Below are 24,160 nucleotides of genomic sequence, written 5' to 3'. Positions count from 1 at the left end.
ACTAAATACAAACATGAGGTCAAGTTGAGAATACAGCCCTAAGTTTTAAGAAGCTATTTTTTTTTCTGACTGGTAAGGGGATGGCACCCCCCGGCTCGGCGTTGTCCGCACCGCACTCAGCCAGCGAGTGCACTGGCCATTCCTATACAAGATCCAAACCCGGGGCCTCGGCGCTACCAGCGCCGCACTCTCTCCAGTAAGCCACGGGCCGGCCCCCTTACTGTTTTTGTATCAAATTATTTGTTTTTACTTAACTGATTTGTAGTTCTTTATATATTATGTTAATTAGCCCTTTATCAGAGATATTCCAAGTCGTTTCTTCTCTATTGCTTTATTAATGGTAAAGTACATATTTTATTTTTTAAAAAAGCAAGTGTGTGAACCAAAACCTAAATGTTGCTTCCTTTTTTTTTTTTTATCAGCACCGCACTCTACCGAGTGAGCCACGGGCCGGCCTCCTTTTTTTTTTTTTTTTTTTTTTTTTTTTTAAAAAAGATGACCGGTAAGGAGAGGAGATCTTAACCCTTGACTTGGTGTTGTCAGCACCACGCTCAGCCAGTGAGCGAACCGGCCATCCCTATGTGGGATCCGAACCCAGGGCCTTGGTGTTATCAGCACCGCACTCTCCCGAGTGAGCCACGGGCCGGCCCGTTGCTTCCTTTTAATATTGTTTTTTTCCCCTTTACAGAGGGCTTAAAATGTTTTTGTAATAAAATATGTAAATCTTTTCCTTATGGCATTCTGGTTTGAGTCTTGCTTATAAAGGACTTCTCTACACAAAGATTGTAAAAACAATTTTTATTGTGTCCTTCTAATACTTCTATAGTTTGTGTGTGTGTGTGTGTGTAGTTCTTTATAATGTCTGGACTTTATTATTATAAATAATGTAAGGTAGCACTCTAACTTAACATTTTTCAAGTAGTCCATTTCCCAAAACCATATTTAGCATTCTTTTTCAAAATTTTCTTATCGATTCTTTTGCATTTTCTCTTCCAAATAAATTTTGGAACCAGATAATATAAGATACATAAGACATTCCCACAGGGTTTTTAATTGGGATTTCATGGAATGTAGAGATAAATATATACAGGGCTGACGTATTTACAATATCGAATCTTCTTCTCAAGAACATGGTATATAACCACTAATAAACACATCTTATTGTGGCATCCTATTTTCCATTTTCTATTTACCCTGATATCCTATTTATTTTTGTTCCTCTTTTCTTTCCTTTTTTTCCGATTAATCAAGTTCCATGGTTTTTCTCCCTTTGGTTATTTAGATGTTATGTACTGGGTTTTTATTCTTCTACTGGTTACCTTTAACTTTTTTCACCAGCGTATTTTTCTGTCAATTTTGATTTTTGTATTATATCTATAAAATTCCTCCTTAGAACAAGTCATTAGCAAGTTTTTATTTTCCCTGTTTACAACTTGCTTTTTAAACAGTTATTTAGTTCTTACATTTATTGATGGTATACATGAACATAGTTTTTTTTTTTTTTCCTTTTTGTCTTTTTTCGTGACCGGTAACGGGATCGCAACCCTCGGTGTCACGCCTGTACCGCGACCAGCAATGGGATCGCAACCCTCGGTGTTGCGCCCTCACCGCGCTCAACCAGTGAGCGGACCAGTCTCTATATGGGATCCGAACCCTCGGCGGGAGCGCCGCCGCGCTCCCAAGCACCGCACTCTACCGGGTGCACCACTGGGCCGGCCCTACATGAACATAGTTTAAAGCAGGGGTCAGCAAACTTTCATGTAAAGGGCCAGATAGTAAATATATTAAGCCACATGGTCTCTGTTGCAGCAACTCAACTCTGCTGTTGTAACATGGAAGCAGTCACAGGCAATATGTAAATGAATGAGTGTGACAAATGTTCTGATAAAACTTTGTTCATGGACACTGAAGCTTGAATCTATAATTTTCATGTCGCAAAATATTCTACTTCTAATTTTTTTCAACCATTTAAAAGTGTAGAAGCCACGATTAGCTCACAGGCCATACAAAAATAGGCAGTGGGCCTTTGGGGCATAGTTTGCCCACTCCTGATTCACAGACTTAAATGGTTCTACAAGGTCTATTACAAAAAAGATAGCAATCCCTGACCTCCAACCACCCAATTGTACACTCCCCAGAATAAAAGCACTTTAAACCTTTTCAGCTGTTTCTTTTGGCATTTATCTCCAGTTCTCTAAATAACTTGTTTATAGTGCTAATTCTTTGTTTTTCTATATTTTAGGAATTATTGACTTACAGTAAAAGAGATGATGTAGCTCTTTTACCTGTCAACCCCCAACCCCCAACCAACACGTGCGTCCTGTCCCCCTTCCTTCCAGTACAGTATACAATGATTTTGGTTTGATCATTCCTTGGTGTTTACATTATCAAGTCCATGGAAACACAAGTCACAATTGAGTAATTACTGTGACTGCTTTTCCTTTCTCTCCTAACTTTCTGTTTTCCTTGGAGTCAACACTTGTCCCCCCTTCACCCCCTTTTTGCTTTTGCTCCATTACTTGTCACTAGTTCAACACTTCCCTCAACTGTCTGGACCTCCTACCTGTATGTGCTAAGATATCTGGCGCTCCAGTAGTTTCATCCCCCAGAGCTCTCTGAGGCTTTCCACTTGCTGCCCAGGCCTGCTGCCCGGTGGTGAGACTGGACTCCCCTATTATGCTGGAGATTACATTTGCCTTTCTTTTGTCCTGGGTCCCCTGGTTCCTAGATCCCATCTCCACCTCTTTCTTAGAGAACTCCCTGATTTTGGTGGTGCACTTTTTCTAGTAGCTTCCAGAGGAAGAATGTAAAGGAGGTAAGCTATTTGAGTTCTTTCATGTCTGAAAATGTCTTTAACCTCACAGTTTGGGCGTAGAATTCTAGGTTGGAAAATAATTTTTCCCTTAGAATTTCAAAGGCATTACTTCATCATCTTCTAGTTCGATGTGCGGTGGCCTAAAAGTCTGAAGGCATTCTGACCTCTGATTCTCTGAATGTGACCTTTTTTTTTTTTCCTCTCTGACAGTTATTCTCTCAGCATATTGAGACATTATTCACCTGTCTTCTGGATTTCACTGATGCTAGTGAGAAGTCAGCTTGCGTCTAAAAGTCATGGTTTTTAAGGTAATTAGCTTTTTTTCTCTGGCTGCTTTTAAGATCTTGTGTCTAGGTGTGGGTCTATTTCTGTTTTAATGCCTGGGATTTATTGGGCTTCTTGAATTTGTGGATTTGTATCTTTCCTCAGTTCTGGAAAGTTCTTAGGGAGTATCTCTTAAAATATTGCCACTGATTCATTCTCTCTGTCTTCTCTCTCTGGCTTGGCAATTAGATTTTTGTTAGACCTTTTCACTCTGTCTTCCACATCTTCTGTTTTTCAAATTTTCTTTCTTTGCGCTTCTGGATATTTTCTTTCTTTTCTTTTCTTTTTTTTTTAAAGATGACCGGTAAGGGGATCTTAACCCTTGACCTGGTGTTGTCTGTACCACGCTCTCCCGAGTGAGCCACGGGCCGACCCTCTGGATACTTTCTTTAACTCTGTTTTACAATTTACTAATAGTTTTTCCAGCCATATCTCATCTGCTATTAAATCCATCTATTGAACATTTAAAAACCTTTAAAAATTGTGAAATATGGCATATGTATATAAAGGTGTAGAAAACATCAACATATATTTTAAGAAATAATGATAAGATGAAAACACAGTTAACTACTACTCAGGCCAAGCACCCCAGCCTCCACGTATCCCCTCCAATCACAATCCATTTCTTCTACCATAGTGAGAACCAGTATCCTGACGTTTATGCAACTAATGTTCATGCTTTCCTTTATAGCTTTACTGCCTGCGTAGGCATCCCTACACAACATCATTTAGTTTTCCCTGCTCTTGAAATTTATGTAAATGGAACCATACAAACATAGTATGGATTTTTCTGTGTTTGGCTCTTTTGTTCAACATTTATGCTCATGAAATTCATTCAGGTTTTTCAAGGCTATAGTTCATTTTGTTGAATACATTACACCTTATTTACACGTTCTCTAGCAGATGGGCAGGTGGGTTGTTTCTCGTGGTTGGTTATTGGGAACATTAGTGTACCTGTCTCCCAGGGATATTGCCTGCAAATGCAATTGCTGGGCCATTTAGTATGCATGTTTTTAACTTTATGATACTACCAAATGCTTTTCCAAAGTAGTTGAACCAGTTTACTCTCCTACCAGTAGTGATTGAGAGTTCCTGTTGCTCCATTTCCTTACCAACAATTATTACTGTTAGTTTAAGTTTTGCCAATCTGCCGGGTGTGTAATGGTATCACAATGTGTTTTTTCTTTTTTTCCTCTTTGTCTTTTTCCGTGTCCGGCAACGGATCGCAACCCTCGGCATCGCCCCCGCACCGGACCGGGACCAGCAACGGGATTGCAACCCTCGGTGTTGCTCCCGCGCCTCGCTCAGCCAGTGAGCGGGAACCGGTCTGTATGTGGGATCCGAACCCTCCGTGGGAGCGCCGCCGCGCTTCCCAAGCAGTGCACTATAGCAGTGCGCCACCGGGCAGGCCCCACAATGTGTTTTTTCAATCAAGGTATAATTTACATATGATAAATACCCAGAGCCAAGTTGTCTATTACAATAAAATCATTCCTGACTTGCCTCCAGGAGAGCATTTTCAGATCACAAACTGTCACGAAGGCGCTTACGGTTTCAAAGTAGAAACAGAACAGAGTCGGCATCTGACCTGCCCCACCCCCTCTCCTAGCTCTTCGCCCCACCCCCCACTCTGCCTTGGATTCTAGCTATGCCATCTTCATTTTAGAGGTGAAAAAAAAACTGAGTTTCAGAGTGGTTTATTAACTTGCTCAAGGTCTCAAAGTGATAGAGACAGGATTTGAACTGGGCTCTATTTCGAAGGCAGTGTTATCCCTCACCATGCAAGAGACTCATTCTTTTGTGTTACAATAGAATTTTCTACCTGGACCGTCAGCTCTATGACAGTAGAAATGTGTCTGGCTTCTGTACTACATGGTACATGCTCAGGAAATATATGTGGAATGAATGATGGATGAATGAATGAACCTGATAAATGCACATCTCTCTGCCTATGTCCTGTTTTCCTGGGAGCAGCAATACAGCAAGCCATATGGGTTAATGGGAATGAGTTTATTACGTACTTTACAAGAGGAGTTCTTTATAAATGAGACCCACAATCGGTAATTCTTGGAAGAGAAAAATAGAGGGAGAGATCCGAGAAGAGGTGGGACAACGTGGAGGGGAGAGTCCAGCTGTCTGAGGGTCATAGGAAGGTACACCCATGGAGCAAGCAGTCAGGTGCTGAAATAGAGGGGAGAGGAGCCCGGAAAATGAACTCGACCCCCCCAGTCTGCGTCGGACCCATCTTGCGTGCACAGATTTTGCGTGTGTAAGTATCCGCACAGGTGTGTAAGTATTTTTATGGAGTGAAGCCATAACATGTCCAATTCTCCTACCGTTTGCAGCTCACAGAGCACCCATTTTGTGATTTCTTTTTTTCGCGTTGCAGGTGGAGTATACCAAGAACCCAAGTGCAGCCCTCCCCTCCAACGTGCCTTCGTGCAGGTCCCTGTCATCCAGTGAGGATGGCCCCAGTGGCCATTCCGGCATGTTGGATGGGAAGCTTTCCCGGAACTTACAGGATAGCATCAAGTACCGCATCCTCTACCTGTCTGAGCAGCTGAGAGTGGAGAAGGCCAGTCGGGATGAGAACACCATGGCCTACCTCAAGCTAGTGTCCAAAGCCAACCGGCACCAGGCCCCGCACATCCGGGAGGCCTTCGAGAAGGTGAACCAGCGCACCTCTGCCACCATCGCCCAGATCGAGCGAAGGCTGCGCCAGTGTCACCAGCAGCTCCAAGAGCTGCAGGGGGGCTGCAGGCCCACAGGCTTAGTGCTCAAGGTGGAAAGCAGCCTGGACAACTTCAAGCAGCCCGGTGAGAAGGCCATGTTTTCTGAGTCCCCCAAGCTGGGTGGGGAAGACTGCCTGCCTGCCAGCCTGCCTGATGTCAGACACTTCACTCTGGAGAGTCACTTCCCGGGCTTAAAGCCGGGGAAGCATGTGGCCCAGCAGCAAAACCTGCTGTTGCAGAAAGCGAAGGAAGAGCTCGAAGAAGTTAAGAAGCTCTCCACTGGCCTCCAGGCGTCCTATCATAGTCTAAAGGAAACGTATGTGATGGACCTGCAGGTGTCGCTGCAGTCTCTTCAGGAGGAGAAATACAGGTGAGGAGGAGCCCTTTCTCCTGTCTTGGCTCTGGGGACAAGAAGCAGGTGAGGGACAACCCCCAGGACCACTCTGTGGGAGGATGAGAGGAAGCCAGGGCCATGGGCTTGGACAGTCAGGGTGAGGGGCAGGTGGGAGTAGCAGGTCCATGCTTCTCTTAGCAAGCGGGCCTTGCAGTGGAGTGGCTGGTCCTCTTCCTGCTGTCCCACACCTGCCTTGTCTCTTGCTGGCAAACAAGGCTCCAGCTTAGTGGTCCCTGTGAGGCAGTCCCAACACTGAGTCGGCCGGCCCTGACTCTGCAGTGGCAGGAGACACCTGCGGTGGCAGTGAGAATCCAGCAGACACCTGCCATTAGTTACAGAGGCAGTGTCCTCTGGTCCCAGTCTCCTGGGAAGGTTTGAGTCAGGACTGGAGTCGCCTCACCAGCCCCAGTCTCCTCACCTGTGCTCCTAGCTGAGCTGGGGCACAAGGTCAAATATCAGATATTTGTTCCCAAAATGATGGCCTTCTGGCGAGTCCTTTCTCCCTACTGTGCAGTGGCTTGCTTGTATTTTCCTCTAAGACAAGACTAGGTCCCACAAATTTAAAAAAAGGCAGAGCTGATGTCTCAAAGGATCCTCTCCACTCCTCTTGAGACCCTTCTCTGGGTTCCCACTGGCCCTCGGGGGCACCACACTCCCTCCGCCTCAGCACAGACTGGCAGACAAGTCTGTTAATGTTCATCCTTCCAACAGCCTGGCAAGGGGGGGAGCGATTTACTTAGGGGAACCAAGATTCTCAGCATTTTCATGAAAATAAGAACTCTGCAGTCCTTTTAGTACCCACACATGTGTGGGAGAAGTGAGTGGGAATCATCCGCGTCTGTTTTCCCAGGGAGATCTTCCCAGCGTTTACACAGCCTAAGAATCCTAAAGGGGCAATTAAAGAGTATCACAGGGCAGCCCATTGTCGAGATAACCAGTCAGAGTCACAGGTTTCTTTTGGAGGTGTTTTTTTTTTTTTTTTGTCCTTTTTGAGACCAGCCGCACCGCGCTCAGCCAGTGAGCGCACCCGCCATCCCTATATAGGATCCGAACCCGCGGCGGGAGCGCTGCTGCACTCCCAGCTCCGCACTCTCCCGAGAGCGCCACGGGCTCAGCCCTTTTGGAGGTGTTTTTACAGGAAATGGCAACCAAATCTAAAATCTTGGCAGTCGTAAAGGCCCCTTTGTCGAAATAACATTTCTAAGGTTGGATTTATATTAAGCAAGAACAGAGCCTGATGGCAGTTACAAACATCCCCATGTGTTTCCCTACGGCACAGGCCAGTGAGACTGTTGTCCTCGGGCAACGCCTTTCTCCCTGCTCCCCCAGTGTGAATTCTGCAGGTTTCCACTTCTGGCCCAGCACCGCCCACTGGACAATGACATGGCGGTGAAATAAGATTTTAGTGTGTTCAGTCACTGAAACTTCTGGTTGTTTGCTACAGCAGTTAGCTTACCCTAATACTCGTATGTGTATATAAATACACACACACACACACATAAAATAAGCAAGAAAGCAGGTCTGTAGGGCTCGAATTTCTTGGGAGGAATGGAGAAAGGGCTGAAGATGATTTTCACTATTAGGAAGTGCTCATAGTTGAGCTGGGGCACCAGGCCAAGTGGCATTGCTCTCCTATAGTGTTCAGACACCCATTTGTAGATGGGGTCTCAGAGAGGCACAAGCAGGCCACGTGGCTGGTAAGTGCAGACTTGAGAGCACTTCACCACATCCTGACCATGCGGCTTCCTAAGCTAGGTGGAGGGGACATGGGACTTCATTGCATTTTTAAAACTTGTACTTCCTTAAAATCTTTTTCAAAACCTTTATATGAACTGGACACAGACATTGAAAAATGATGTATGTGTCCAGCCCACGTGATTGTTGTGTGTCCTCTGGTGCACCATGAACTGAGATTTCAAACTGAAAGTTCTGTGACACTTATCAGTTAAATCCATTTGCTTTTAAGAGGGCTATTGTGATTTTTATTGTTATGGTTTCTTTTTAATTTGGTCTTGAGGTATCTCTGTCAAGAGTGGACATAAGCCAATATAGCCACTCTCTAGGAGAGCCCTGACCAGGGGGAGGGTTAGGTTCAGGTGTGTGTGTCAGGTGAGATACAATGAGCAGGTGAAACTGAAATGCATGAAACAGGAGAAATTATTACTCACAGGTCCAGAGAGGTTAGGGGTGCTTAAGGGAGGGGGGGGGAGTCTGGAGGTGGCAGGGAGCTCAGCCAGTGGGTGAGGAGGGAGAGAGAGAGAGGGAGGAGGGGGCAGGGAACCTGTGGGACTATGCCTTTTTAAGGTCTATGGGTGTTATCCCTTAGGCTTTCCTGCAGAGGTTGTGGATTGGCTAGTATAAAGAAAACGTTTAACATGGGAGTGCAGGTCTCCCTTCAACATGATGATTTCCATTCCTTTGGATATATGCCCAGTAGTGGGATTGCTGGGTTGTATGGTAGTTCTATTTATAATTGTTTCAGAATCCTCCATACTGTTTTCCATAATGGCTATGCTAATTTGAAGTCCCATCAACACTGCAGAAGAGTTCCCCTTTTCCCACATCCTCACCAGCATTTGTTGTTCCTGGTCTTTTTAATAATGGACAGTCTAACTGGGGTGAGATGATATCTCAATGTGGTTTTGATTTGCATTTCTCTGATGACTAGTGATGCTGAGCATGTTTTCATGTACTCGTTGGCCATTTGTATGTCTTCCTTTGAAAAATGTCTATTTGTCTCCTTTGCCCATTTTTTAATTGGATTATTATTTTTTTTTACTGTATAGTTGTTTGAGTTCTTTATATATTCTGGATATTAATCCCTTGTTGGATGTTTAGTTTGCAAACATTTCCTCTCATTCCATGGGTTGAGCACTGTCGATTGTTTCTCTTGCTGTGCAGAAGATTTTTAATTTGATATAGTCCCATTTGTTTATTTTTTCTTTTGTTGTGTGTGCTTTTGGGGTCTTATTCATAAAGTCTTTGCCCGGTCCTACTTCCTGGAATGTTTCCCTATATTTTCTTTTACTAATTTTATGGCTTTGGGTTTATATTTAAGTCTTTAATCCATTTTGAGTTGATTTTGGTATATGGTGAAAGGTACAGGTCCAGTTTCATTCTTCTGCATATAAAAGCCCAATTTTCCCAGCACCATTAATTGAAGAGGCAGTCTTTTCCCCAATGTATGCTCTTGTTTCCTTTCTCAAAGATCAGTTGGCTGTAAGTATGTGGGTTGATTCCGAGGTTTTCTGTTCTGTTCCATTGATCCGATTGCTTTTATGCCAGTATAATGCTGTTTTGGTTACAATAGCTTTGTAATATAATATGAAGTTGGGTAGTGTTATGCCTCCAGCTTTATTTATTTATTTATTTTGCTCAGGATTGCTTTGGCTATGTGGGGTCTTTTGTAGTTCTATATGAATGTTAGGATTGCTTTTTCTATTTCTGTGAAGAATGACATTGGTATTTTGATGGGGATTGCACTAAATCTGTAGATCACTTTGGGTAGAAATGTGGTATATATACACAATGGAATACTACTCAGCCATAAAACACAATGAAATTCTGCCATTTGCAGCAGCATGGATGAGTCTGGAGAAAATTATGTTACGTGAAATATACCAGACAAGGAAAGAGAAATGCCACATGTTTTCACTTATAACTGGGTGGAAAGAAAGGAAGGGAGGGAGGAAGGGAGGGAGGGAGGGAGGGAGGGAGGGAAAGGAAGGAAAGGAAGGAAGGGACAAAAACAATATGTTGAACTTTCAGAAGGGGAAAATAAACCTAAAGGATACTAGAGATGGGGGGGAGGTGAGGGGGCTTTGGGGAGGGATAGATTGGGTAAAGGGCATGAAGAAAAATCGCGATTTTAATAATAATAAGCTTATAATAAATAAATTAAAAAATAATATTTTAGGAATACAGTGTAATAAAATACAGAGATAATTTTGCTAGATATTGTTTTAAAAGATTGAGAAAAATTCTCAGCTCATTGAATTTCAGTCTTTAGCAAATAAATAAAACGTCCTTAACTATTAAAAAAGAAAGAAAGAAAGAAAACGAAGGAGGGAACTTACTTACATGACTCTGGCACCGAGTATTAGGTTCTGTAGTGGTCAGCAGCTGTGGGATGTGCTGGGTTTTGGATCAGTAGATGAAGAACTAGCGGGCTACATTGCAAACAACCATGCAGGGAGGGAAAGTTTTAACTAACAGAAATTTAACCATGCAGGGTGACAGTGTTCAACCGAGTTTCAAACAACTATGTCAGGCCTAAAAATGGATGCCAATCCTCGTTAGAATGGTGGTGAGTTTACAAAAAAGAAAAGATAGTAAAAATAGATGCCAAGGAATCAACTATATTAAACAAATTTATGGGTCAGCCCCATGCCTCACTTGGGAGAGTGCGGCGCTGGTAGCGCCGAGGCCGCGGGTTCAGATCCTATATGGGGATGGCCGGTGTGCTCACTGGCTGAGTGTGGTGCGGATGACACCAATTCAAGGGTTATGATCCCCTTACCAGTCAAAAAAAAAAAAACACAAAAAAAACAAATTTATGATGAGGGCTTTCTTTTATTTTGTAATTGAGATGGAATTTACATGATGTGAAATTAATCATTTTAAAGTGTAGAATTCAGTGGCGTTAAGTACATCTGCAATGTTATATAACCATCACCTTTATCTAGTTGTAGAACATTTTCATCAACCCAAAAAGAGACCTTGTACCCATTATGCAGTCACTCCCCATTCTGTCTTATCCTCAGCTCCAGGCATCCACTAATCTGCTTTATGTCTCTACAGATTTGCCTATTCTGGACATTTCATATAAATTGGATCATGTAATATGTGTCCTTCTGTGTTTGGCTCCTTTCATTGAGCATAATGTTTTCCAGGTTCACCCATGTTGTAGCATGTATCAGTACGCCATTCTTTTTTATTCAATAATAGTCCAGTGCATGGATAGAGCACATTCTGTTTATCTGTTCATCAACTGATGGAGATTTGGGTTGTTTTCACCTTTTGGCTATTGTGAAAAACTTTGCTATGAAGACTCATGTATGCGGATTTGTGTGAACACCCGTTTTTCAATTACTTGGGGTCTATTCCCTGGAGTGGAATGGCTGGGTCTTATGGTGACTCTAGGTTTAACATTTAGAGGAGCTGCCAGACTGTCTTCCATAGCAGCTGCCCCGTTTTACCTTCCTGCCAGCAACACACAAGGCTTCCGATTTCCTCACATCTTTGTCAACACTTGTTATTGTCTTTTTTTTTTTTTTTTTAATGGATGTGGGTATAAAGTGGTATCTCACTGTGAGGCTTTTTTGTTTTTATTGAGTCTTTTGATGGGCAAAAGTTTTTACTTTTTATGAATTTTTTTATTGTGACAAGAAACACAAAACATAAATTGACCAGCTTAGCTGTTGAGGGCTTTCTTCCTGATTCTACAAGGTGCAGGTTTCTCCCACAGTGGCAATTAGACTTGGGAGGCTCAGGGCTGGCCTAATGGCCCTGGGGTCTGCTCCTTCAGGAGGTCTGGATGTGTGGGTCCTCCCAGAGTCATTCTTCTGGAGCTGCTTGAGGCCCCTGATAAATTCTACCCTCTGTGTGCTGAGGAGAAGCCTCAGCCCAGACAGGGAGTGGGGAAGGCCCCAGACTCCTCCAATGTGGGTGTCGTGGACTAAAAGATTCTGCACAGAAGGGGGTCTTTGCCAAGCTTCTCTTCCTTTTTTGTGGAAATAAGGAGGTGCTTCAGATCTCCAAGAATGTAGCACAGTGACCGACCTAGCTGCTCAGTGAGGCCAGTCTTCTGGGGAGCCAGAAGCCCCTGCTCCTCATGTCTCTGAGGGTCAGGAAGGAAGAAGATGAGAAAAATTCAGAAAACATCCATTTGTAGAAGAGATGGAAACCAAAGAAGGCATGGAAGTCTTCAAGTCAAAGTCGTGACTGGCCAGATGTCGTCCTGGTACCTCCTGTGAGGAGTCACAGGAAACGCTAAGGAGGAGCCAAGGGATGCTGTGAGGGTCCCGAGGGTCCCGCCCCCCTTTCTTTTACAGAGGGAGGAGGCCATGTGAAGACAGAGGCAGAGGTCAGGGTGATGCAGCAGAAGCCAAGGAACAGCAAAGGTCGCCAGCAGACCAGAAGCCAGACAGAGGCCTGGCTCAGATTCTCCCTCACGGCCCTCACGAGGAACCCACTCTGCTGCCTCCTTCATCTCGAACTTCTGGCCTCCAGAACTAGGAGACAATACATTTCTGTCATTTAAGCCACTCAGTGTGTGGTGCTTTGTTACAGTAGCCCCAGGAAACTCATACGCTCATCTCGTCCTGTGTGCTCTGCTCCAATCTCCTCTCTCAAAGGGTCTTCCTACACTACTGTGCTCAGTGCCATCTCCATTTATTCTGTTGTAAATGTCTTCTTTATCGAGGTACATTTTTTTTACAGTGAAGTTGCATTTAAGTTTAGGTGTACATTGTAATGAATTTTGACAAAAGTGTATGCCTGAGCAACTGATATTCCAATAACAAACTTTTCCATCATCCCAGAAAGTTCCTTCATGCCTCCTTCCAGGCAATGCCCTTAGGCAATCACTGTTCTGGTTTCTGTCACTCTAGATTAGTTTTTTTCTGTTCTTGAACTTCATATAAATGGAATCATACAGTACATAGTATTGTGTCTGGCGTCTTTCACTCAGTGTAATTATTTTGAGAGTTATCCAAGTTGCGTGTATGAGTATTTCATTCCTTTTTATTGCTCAGCAGTATTCCACTGGACGCGTGCACCACAGGGTACTTACCCATTCGTCTGCTGCTAGTTGGAGCTATTATGAATAAAGCTGCTATGAACATTCTTGTACAAGTCTTTCTGTGAAAATGTGCTTTCATATGTGGAATTGCTAGATAATAAGGTAAGTGTATGCTTATAATTTTTGAAGAAACTAACAAAGTGTTTTTGAACCTGGTTGTACCATTTTACGTTCCTACCAGGAGTGTATGAGAGTTCCAGTCGCTCCACACACTTGCCAACTTTTTGTATGGTCAGTCTTTTATTTATTTATTTATTTGACTTTTTGGTGGTTGGTTGGTAATGGGATCCTTTACGTTGGTGTGGTCAGTCTTTTAAATTTCAGCCTCTAAAGTTCAGCTACAATGTGATGAACTAAAACTCCAAAATTTTGTCGCCGTAGTCTGTGTTTTCTCAAGCTCTGCACTGTTGACATTCTGGACCGCATGATTCCCTGTTGTGGGACGCCATCCTGTGCATCGTATGATGATTACTAGCATCCCTTGTCTCTACCCACTAGATGCCAGTAGCACCCTGTATTAGTTTCCTATTACTGGTGTAAGACATTACCCCAAACCGGGTGGCTTAAAATAACAGAAATTTATTGTCTCACAGTTCTGGAGGCCACAAGTCAGAAATCAGTTTCCCTGGACTGAAATCAGGCAAGGTCATGCTCTCTTTGGAGGCTCTGGGAGAGAATTTGTTCCTTGCCTCTTCCAGTTTCTGGTGGCTGGCGCATTCTTTAATTGGTGGCCACATTTCAATCTTCAAGGCCAGCTTCTTCAAATTTCTCCTTGCTCTGTCTTCGCATGGCCTACTCCTCTCTGTGTTTCTAATCTCCCCCTGCCTTCCTCTTATTACAGTACATGTGATTGCATTTAGGGCCCACATCCGTAACCCGGTCACTTCTGGAAAGACGCCCCCCCACCTTTTGGCCATAAAAGGTAACATTCAGTTTCCAGGGATTAGGACGTGGATATTTTTAGGGAACTATTTTTTAGCCTATCGTGACCCTCTCAATTTGCGACAACCAAAAATGTCTCTAGACGGGCTGGCCCAGTGGCGCACTGGAGAGTGCGCTGCTTGGGAGTGCGGCGGCCCTCCCGCCGAGGGTTCGGATCCCATGTGGAGACCGGTTCCTGCTCACTGGCTGAGCACGGTGCGGGCGCAACACTGAGGGTTGCGATCCCGTTGCCGGTCAGTAAAAAAGACAAAAAGGAAAAAAAAATGTCTCTAGACATTGCCAAATGTCCTTTGGAGGGGGGACAAATTGCCCCCAGGTGGGAACCACTACCGTAACCCCATGAAACTAGTAGGTGTGACCTAATATCCCGTCTCCGATGACATGATGCTGAGCCCTTTTTCACGCGCTTATTGGCCATTTGTCAAGTGACTGTTCAAGACTTTGGCTCATTTTCAAATTGAATTGTTTGACTTTTTGTTGTTGAGTTGTAAGTGCTCTTTATATATTCTGGATCTTACAAGTCCTTGTCAGGTATGTGATTTGAGATCCCCAGTCACTCTTTTCCTCACTCCCCTGTTTTCCTTCCTGGCACTACTCACCACCTAAACTTATTTCCCTTGCTAGGTATTCATTTGTGTTGTATTGCTCTCATAAAAATATTAGTCCATTTAGGGCAGTTACCTTGCTTGTCTGAGTCATTGCCAAAGACTTCTGGGCATATGATGTCTGTTTTCTGAGTGCCTGTTTGATGGATGAATCCAGGTGCTTCTATTCATCTCTTCTCAAAGGGACCCAGATCTCCTTCTGGGCTTGGCCCCCTCTTCTTCCTCCACATGTGCCAAGACCACATCTGCTGTGTCTTGAGAACACTAGGGCAGGACCAGAAGGGCTGATTCTGGCCCAGCCTCCTCTTGCCAGGTACAACCCTCAGTTTCCCCATGTGTAAAATGGAGGTGATAATGATCCCACTAGTGTTGGGACTATTGTTAGAATTAACGCTGTGTTTAAGCCCCAAGTAGATGTTCATGAAACTGAATTCAAGATTCTTTTCTGCTTCCTAATTATAAACTTAAGTCCTTGAAAGATTGAAAAGGAAAATTATTAATGGTTCTTTCATTGATGAGTTCATCAGTGGAGCACCCTGGTTGAATAGCTGAGGGATTTGGCCAAAATCTTGACCTGGCCTCACTTTCCCCTTCTTTCCCTCCATCTCCACATACCTCATGATCTTCTTCCATCTCTCGTTCATAAATTGCTGGCAGAGGTTCAGAGGGAAGAAGCCGTTCAAGTCAGAAAGCAGATCGGTAGTTGCCAGGGATCAGGGATCCAGGGGAATGAGGAGTGACTGTAATGGCTGTGGGGTTTTCTTTGGGGATGATGAAAATGTTTGGAACTAGGTAGCAGTGATAGTGGCACGACATCGTGCACGTGTTAAATGCCCCTGAACTGTTCACTTTAAAATGGTTGACTTTAGGGCCGGTCTGTGGCTCACTCGGGAGAGTGTGGTGCTGATAACACCAAGGCCACGGGTTCGGATCCCATACAGGGATGGCCGGTTAGCTCACTGGGTGAGCGTGGTGCTGACAACACCAAGTCAAGGGTTGAGATCCTCTTACCGGTCATCTTTAAAAAAATAATAATAAAATAAAACAAAATGGTTAACTTTATGTTATGTGAATTTTACCTCAATAAAAACATTAAATTTGGTAAAAAAGAAACTACTGAAATTCCTAGTGGGCGAGAACCTCACTCTTGCTTTGTGTTTCTGGCGGTCTTCACAGATGATGGCACTCATCACAGCCTGTCTTGGGGGTGAGTTCCATCATGTCAGAAATGCCAGGTCTCTGTGCTTCTCTGTCCCTAGTGGATACCAGGTGCTTGGGGGCATCCAAACTCTAGCTCCTCTGTCCCAGAAATATTCAAGTATGATTTGCTTTGGGACAAGGTTCGGAGATAAAAGGCTGTGGTTGGCAGAGGCTTCACTATTGTTCTGAGAACTCTCTGCCACAGGGATCCAGTCTTGGGCTGACTTGTCTCAAGGTATCTGCTTAGGCCTCTGTTGTAGACTCACGTCGTGTTGACCAGAAGGCAGGAGAACTGGTTTTTCCCATACTTCGCCTCCTTCAGGTTGGAGCGTCCTGAATCTTTGGATTTTGAAGAGGCCTGACCCAAGGTCTGAGTTGCTCTCTCAACTAGTTCCTCTCTCCCCTACTGTGTTGAAGCAAAGCACAGACATCATTTCATCTATGAATATTTCAGTGTGTAACTGAAATATGGATCTTTTTGTTCATATAGCCTAAATACCATGCCTAATTTTTTTGGACAATTCTATAATATTAAATATCCAGTCAGTGTCACCTTATGGTCTCATACGTGCCATGCATTCTTTTTTGTTTCTGAAGGGTATTTTTTGCTGGGCATAGAATTCTAGGTTGGCATTTATTTCTTTGAAATAGTAAGCATTTTGATAGAGTTCCAGTCAAGATGGCAGAAAAGACAGTCCCCAGCGTCACTGTCTCCCACAAATCAACCCATTTACAACTATAAAAATGTAACAAGAGCCAAGCTGGGGCTGCTAGAGCTCAGGAGAAGAGGAGGAGAGACCTACAGAGTGCATGAAGGGGGAGAAACCTCAATGAGAGAAAGAAAAAACTGAGCGTTTCCGGCCGCAGCCACTTTAAGGCTTGAGCTGCTGAGCACACGGAGCAGGAGCAGGCAGAAGCTGCAGCTGCGCCCTTCAGATGAAGTTACTTGGAGGCGGCAGGGGAGAAGAGGGCCTTGTTGGCCCCCAGGACAGCAAGACCACTAATAGGGTTCCTGTGGACCCACGTAGGAGCGAGGGGCCAGATCAGCTGAAAAAAGTGGAGCCACTCAGAGGCCGGTGACTCATCACAAGGGACCAGCACAGGGCCTGTCCCATGGGAAGTGTTTGCAGCATGGGTGGTGGGGGAGAGGGGCCCATCAGGAGAACACTGGGACACAGCAAGGACAGCCCATCTGCCCCCCAATCAGTGTGGGACCACTCAAAGGAGACTGTTCGGGAATGCAGAATTGCATTGGGTGCAGTTTGATGAAATGATTCAGGCCCAGATCAGAGATTCTACACAACCCAGGAGCCAGAAGTACCTGTAAGGTCAACCATTAAACCCTGAGCTGCACAAAAAGCCTTCCCTAGGGAAACAGCAGCAAAGTAGCAATTTAGCTCAACCATGCAGCTCAAGTACTGGTCCCCACAGGAAGTTCCCCCATTTTAGAAGTAAGCAAAGGACAAAAAATTAGTTCCGGCCCAGGTACACCACCAGCACCTCTGGGCCCCTCCCAGGGGCCCGGGACTTGGAGCTGAGGACCAGATACTCTATCCACACCCAGGCACACTGCCAGCACCTCGGGGCCCCTCCTGGTCTGGCCCCCCCACCACAACCAGGTACACTGCCAGCACCAAGGAGCATGCCAAAAACATCACCTGCATGTGGGTGGCCCACCACAGTAGCCATGGCTGCCATGAAAGTGGCTAGACATCACAACCACCATGCAGATGGTCCACCAGCCACTGGAGTGCATTGACACAAGGAGAGTCACCAGCAGAGACCAAAGAAAAGAAGAGGATGTCTCTCTCCACAAGGCCCATTCCAGAGTGACAGAAGCAGCATCTGCTCTATGACAATATTGGGGGACCTGATCACACCTCTCAGCATTGGACAGGTCATCTAGGCAACAAATCAACAGAGTAACCATTACTCTTTCAGAGCGAGAGAAGAGATCTAGGGTAATTAGAGGGAGGATGGAGAAGGGAGAGGGGTAGGGTGACATTGGACAAGGGGCATAAAGAATAAGTACAATTTGTAACAATATACATACTAGTAATATTGATTTGATCAACATATGTCAACATTGAATCCCAAAAATACGTATAATCAATTATGATTCAATTAAAAAAAATAAAACAAACAAAAAAGAAGTAATAAGCATTTTGAAAAAGTCATTTCCTTACACCTTCCAGTGTTCCCGTTGAAAAGGCAGATGCCAGTCTTATTGTTACTGCGTTGGACACTGTCAGTCTTACTTTCTTTTGGCTCCTTTTCAGATCATCTCTTTCTCTTTGGCGTTTAGTGGCTTTGCTGTGATCACGCTAGGTGTGATTTCTGATCGGTATTTCTGATCTGTCTCCCACAAATCAACCCGTTTACAACTATAAAAATGTAACAAGAGCCAAGCTGGGGCTGCTTGTCTTTTTTGTTGTTTTGTTTTTGGTGGCTGGCCGGTGCAGGGATCGAACCCTGGGCCTTGGTGTTACCAGCACAACGCTCCAACCAACTGAGCTCACCGGCCAGGCCCTATGACTTGCAGTCTTTTATCAGTTTTGGAAATTCTCAGCCGTTGTCTTTTCAAATACTCTTTGTGCCCTATTGTCTCATTCCCTCCCTTCTAGGACTCCGGTTGCGTTCATTAGACCGTTTCACTGCATGTCCGTGTCTTCTCGTTTCCTGTCTGCGTTTTCTAGCATTTGTCTCTCAGTGCTTCATTCTGAATACTTTCTTCTGAACTCCCTTCCAGGTCACTAAAACTCTACTTGCCGTGACACCACGATTCACTAGTTTTACTCAGTCTCTTTTACTAGTTTCTCCTTCCCCATCTGACCTTTAAACGTGGCAATGCCTCAGTCTAAGCCTTTTCCTCACTTTACACACTGTCCCTGGGGAATCCCCCGTGCCGTCCACTACCAAGTACACATCAATCCCCAAGTGCGTGGCGTGCAGCCCAGATCGCCCACCCAAACGGTTCACAGGCATCTCAGACTCAGCCTGTCCCAGCTTCAGGGTGTACTGTACTAACCTGCTCACCGGTCTTGTCTGTCTTCCAGTCTTCATCATCTCAGTCAATGGCACCAGTTGCCCATGCCAGAAACCTGAGAGTCGTTCCCTACCCCCTCTTTTCCTTAACCCCACACTCAGTGTCCAAGTTCTGCTGCTGCTGCTGCTGCTTCAGACCACAGGGCTCAGGGTTTTGGTCCATGGGGTTCTACTTGTCCTTACGAGGGATGCACAGTAGACACCTACTGGTGATGGGGTCATCTGAGAGTGTCATTAGGGAGGCATTCACAGACTTAGGATCCTGGGTGGCTGAACTTCTCCACTGCCACCAGACAATGCAGAACATCTCTATGGGGTAAGTGAAGGTAGCATGGTCTGGCTGAGAGATACTGTCCAGAGCCAAGTGGTCCTGAGGGGCAAGTACGCCATCCAACACTTTGGATTCTGAGGCCCACTGGCCTTGACCTTCACTCCATTTCAGTCACCCATTCCATGATTACACCACAGACCTGCCCTCTTCTCCACGATATTCCTTATCTCTGACATCTTCAAGTCCGCCTTCCTCTTCTCCAGCCACAAGTCCCAGCTCTCGTCCTTACTTCTCTCCCTTCTATCTTATCTGCTCTTCAGCCTTCATTAGTCGATGACAGACTGCCTATGTGACGGTGGTTCCATCCGATTGTCGTGGAGCTGGAAAATTCCTATTGCCACCCTAAGGTTGAAGCACAACACACTGCTCACGTAGGAGCAGCAGGCTATACGCTGCAGCCTCGGTGTGTAGTGCGCAGTACCATCTAGGTTTGTGTAAGTGCACGACGTGATGTCTGCACATTGTCTGCACAATGACAACATCGCCGAATGATGCATTTCTCAGAACCTATCCCTGTCATCAAGCGACGCATGAGTGTAATAGCACCAACACCAACAGCTATCGGTTGGTACGCGTTTCTGTCTGCCAGGCGGTGTGCCAGTGCTCTACACGTGCTCTCTCATTTAATAATACCTAAAACACGCCGAACGGGTCAGTAGTGTTAGGAGTATTAGTGTTATTCTCAACCTCCGTGAAGCACAAACAGGTTAAAGGACTTCTCCAAGCAAGTTCCACAGGGAAATCTTAAACCTAGGGTGGCAACCCCAGAACCAGCCCTCTGAACCACTTTCCCACAGTGTCCCGTTTCCTCTCGGCCTCGTGTCCTTCCCTGGAACCCATGGTCCTTACCTTCAATCGCTCTGACTTCTCGGGGGGAGTATTTGTTTCTTTCCTTTGGTCACAGGGGTGACTTCCAGCCTCTACCTACACTGCACTTCCAACCTCGTCAGTCTCCTTGGGGACTTAAGGAGTCCAGTCTCTCTTGCATCTGCCATCCCGCGTGCCTTATTGGATTCTTTCTTTCAACAAATAAATACAGTCCTCACTTCCCCATCAGACTTCCGAAGAGCTGTTTCCATCAAACGCTCCCACCCCGTGGCCTCCCGCTCCCGCCTCCGCCCCTGCCACTCACTGGAATTGCTCGCCCCGGGCTCCTCAGTGGCCTCCTTCTTAGTAGTCAGTCGTCTCTGCCCTCCTTACTTTATTTCATGGTCCAGTTATATTTGATGCTGTGTATCCTCCTGCCTTCTTCCAACACCGCCTAACCTTGGCTCCCAGGCGACCCCACCGCTCTGGTGAATGTCACAGCACTTTCACTTCTGCTTCGCTGGCTCCGCCCTGCCCCCCTCACTGTGCACACCTGCCCAGGTGAGCTCACGCGTCCTGCTGCGCTAGCCTGCCTCCCTGCTGTCGGGCCCTCCCCCACCCGTTTCTCCACCTTGGACTTCTCCACGCTGCAGGCCATTGGGTTCTGGCTCAGTTTGCTGAAAGTCAACTCTCAGAGGTGATCAAGAACATATTCTTTGGAAACAAATGATAAAGTTTAAGATAATTTGTATGGGGGGTGGTCTTCACAGCTTTGGAACATTTGGGGGGGGTTTTGTCTTCCTAAGAGCATTTTCCTCAGTGGTCCATTTGCCTTTGCGACTGTACGCGCTGCACAGAGAGGAGTCCTTGACCAAGGAAGACAGATGGCGGAGTCTAGTGGTGTCACGGCCAGGACGTGAGTGTCATAGGGCAAGGAGACTGGGGGACAGAGAGGAGAGAAGACTGAGAGAATATCCTTATGAAAATATTGTTTATTAACATCTTCTTATTCACTAATCTATTCAAGAGTATTTCACGTATTCTTATAAATATATTGGTGAAGAACCTGCCCATTGACTTCATATTCATGAATAGTATATTCATGAATATATGCTTGAGCATAGTTACTATCTTAACTGTTCTCCTGGCTAGATCTTCCATGTAAACAGAAAGACTGTAATGAGGAATCTGTTTGCGGGTGGACACCTTGCTGCTGACGCCCCTGTCTTTGAGCAGTAGCCTAGGCCATGTTGTCAGCTGACTGTCTTCTCAACAGGGACCTGGGACAGAGACACATGGAATATTCCTTGAAATGCTGTTAGGAACTGGCTTTTGATGAATTGGCTTTCAACAAATGAGCAGTCAGCTTCTTAGCAGCCTCGTGGAGTCCTCCATGGAGGTGTCAGTCAAGGTCTTCCCTGGTCATGCCCGCACATGCTGGGGCTGCGGTCACCCTCCCGGACCTCACAGGGCATCAGCCCCGTCATGCTATGGGCTCCATCCCTCTCCGGTGCCTTCTCTCTTCTCCAATGTCACTACCGCCGGCTTGGGTCAAGCCTTCCTCAGCTTCGCTCTAAATGACAGTGCCAGGACCCACTCTCTGGGTGTCCGGCCTTTGTCCTCCCGGCCTATCCTTCACGGTGTCTATATGAGGAACTTCAGAAAAGTTTTTAGATCATGAAATATTTCAAGCCCAGGGAAAATGTACAGAATAACATAACCAACAGCCCCAGCTTTCTCTAATTTTAACCTTAGCCATATTTGCTTCAAATATTACTGTTTTGGGAAGTAAAATGTCAGCAGACTCAGCTGAAGCTCTCTCGCGACCCTTGCCAGCCCCATGCCTCTACCGGGGGCTTCACTGCCCTCACCTGGGGGCTTGTCTTTTCCATGCATGTTTTCATACTTTACTACTTATATCCTCGTATTTACATACAGAACAGGTAGTGAGGCTTTGCTTGTGTGTTTTTTTTTAACAGCTCTGGTGAGATATAATTTAGATATGAGAAAATGCACCATTTTAACTGCATTACAATGTATTTTTCCCTAAATTTACTGAGTTGTGCAACCATTACCACAAGCCAATTTTTTCTTTTTGTTTAAATAACAACTTTATTGAGATATAATTCACATTCCATTAAATTCACCCATTTAAAGTGTGCGACTCAGTGGTTTTCAGCATGTTCACAGAGTTGTTGAACTACCACCAGTATCTAATTCCGTAACATTTTCATCACCCCTGGTACCCACTCATGTGCTTCTGCCTCTATGAATGGGCCTATTCCGGACATTGCATATCAATGGAGTCATACAACATGTGGTCTTTGTGACTCTTCAATCCCTATAATCAGCATGTTTTTATGGAGTACCTTCTGCATGCTAAACACTGTCCTGGGATATCCATGAAATGTAATAACATATGCAGATAATTTAGATTTTCATTTCTACAACTTCTCATCTACATGTGTTTTCGTAAAGCTGTTACAAAAGAGTGACTATGTGTAAAATGTACAGGAGCGTCGGTGCGCGTGTGTTCCCTGGCAGACCTGGAGGGGGAGGCAGGCTGTGACCAGAGCCTGGGGAGAAGGGAGGATGGCAGGATGGGGACCCAAGTCTAGTGTAGGTTCAGGGCTGCCCGCTGTCGACACAAGCTCTGGGCAAGGTACTGAGGGACTGTTACTTTCTCTTTTGCTTCCGAGACAAACACTCTTGGAAGAGCAGGTGAAGGACTACATGCAGGGGCACCTGAATGAGGTTTACCACCTCAAACAGAATCTGGTCTGCATTGAAGAGAGAATGGCTTATCTGTCCTTTGAGACAACCAAAGAAATATGGGTGAGAACCTCGGGGTGGGGGCTGGGGGGACTTTCTAGAAACGGCCAGTGAGAAGGACGTAGGGATGAACGGATCTGTTCTGATACCCCCGAACCAAAGCAAGAGCCAGATCCTCGGGCCGTACCCCTCTCGACGGCACAGTGCCACACATTTATTTTAGGGCTAGCGGCATCCAATCTACGTTCACGCTCCACTTCCCGTCATCCAGCTTAACTGCATCGGGGACTCTGGCACTGCAGGTGCATCAGAGCCACCTGGAGGGCTTGTTCCAAGGCAGCTGCTGGGCCCCAGCCCAGACTCTCTGACTAGTATATCTGGGGTGGGGCCTGACAGTCCCCAGGGGATGCTGGCTCTGCTGGTGCTGCTGCTGCACAGAGCACCCTCTGAGAACCTCTGCTTTAAGGCTGGCTTCTCTCTCTCAGTCTCTTCCAGACCCATAGCTCCTCCTCCTGTCCTTGGTCAGCTCCATCCCAACCAGGTCCTCAGTCTCAGGAGACAATGGATGAAGGAGTGTGGCCAAGTCAGATGAAACCTTTGCTATTACTGGAAGACATATGCCCTCCCAGGACGGGGCCCTCCATGGTAGCTGTCTGTGTCGCCTCTGTAGGTGCCCTAAGTTCTCCACTTCCCTCCTAAAATATTCAACTAAATGATACTTGCTGTGCACCCCTTAGGAACTCGATTAACTGACTGTACTTCTGCCCTGACTTTTGGTGAGCACATGTGTTTTCGTTCCCTGCAGGAGGTCATGGAGAATTTCAAGAGCCGAATATCCAAGCTAGAAACTTTACAGCAAGCCACCCAGCTGGAGATGACGGACAACCTCAGAAGCCGTGCCCGGGAGTTTTTGTTCAGATTTGTGAGCCTGCTCCTCACACTGGCAACCTTCCTCTTGATCTGTGTCTCCACCGTGTGCACCTGCCCCTTGCTGCTGGCCAACTGCCGCCTGCGCGTGGGCACCGTGCTCATGCTGGTTGGCCTTGGGGCCCTGGCCTGGCAGAAGTGGCACACCATCCCCAGTACAGACTGGCAGGCGTGGGTCCCCTCCACGTGGAAACTGTATTCCAAGGACTCCATGCCTCCATCAGATGGACCTTCTGCCTGAGTTTGCTAGTTCCCTCCCTCCAGGGTGTCAAGGGCATCTGGTGAGCCCTCCCCACACGGCCACTTTGCAGCTCTTGCTTTCTGATTCCATAAGCACCAGCCTGGGCGAGACGTATGTGGACGCCCACCTGCCTCGTACTTCCATCTCACCATAATCCTTCCATGCTATCTATAGCCACGAGGCTTGGAAAAGATTAAAGTCTAAGAAGCACTGCTCTCTTCTT

At 45.8% G+C, this 24,160-nt stretch overlaps 1 protein-coding gene across 1 annotated transcript; it reads left to right on the top strand.

The window, feature by feature from the left end:
• The first annotated feature begins 5,300 nt into the window (after window positions 1-5,300).
• TEX28 (testis expressed 28) lies at window positions 5,301-24,147 on the top strand. The gene is made up of 4 exons (XM_008578416.1): window positions 5,301-5,312; window positions 5,529-6,241; window positions 22,697-22,832; window positions 23,575-24,147. The coding sequence occupies exons 1-4, from the start codon at window positions 5,301-5,303 to the stop codon at window positions 23,935-23,937; spliced, it is 1,224 nt and encodes a 407-aa protein (XP_008576638.1). The 3' UTR covers window positions 23,938-24,147.
• The last annotated feature ends 13 nt before the right edge of the window (window positions 24,148-24,160 follow it).

The sequence above is a fragment of the Galeopterus variegatus genome, unplaced genomic scaffold (genome assembly GCF_000696425.1).
Source record: "Galeopterus variegatus unplaced genomic scaffold, G_variegatus-3.0.2 Scaffold1677, whole genome shotgun sequence".
In the NCBI taxonomy this organism is placed as follows: Eukaryota; Metazoa; Chordata; class Mammalia; order Dermoptera; family Cynocephalidae; genus Galeopterus; species Galeopterus variegatus.
This window is presented reverse-complemented; position numbering and strand designations above follow the sequence as displayed.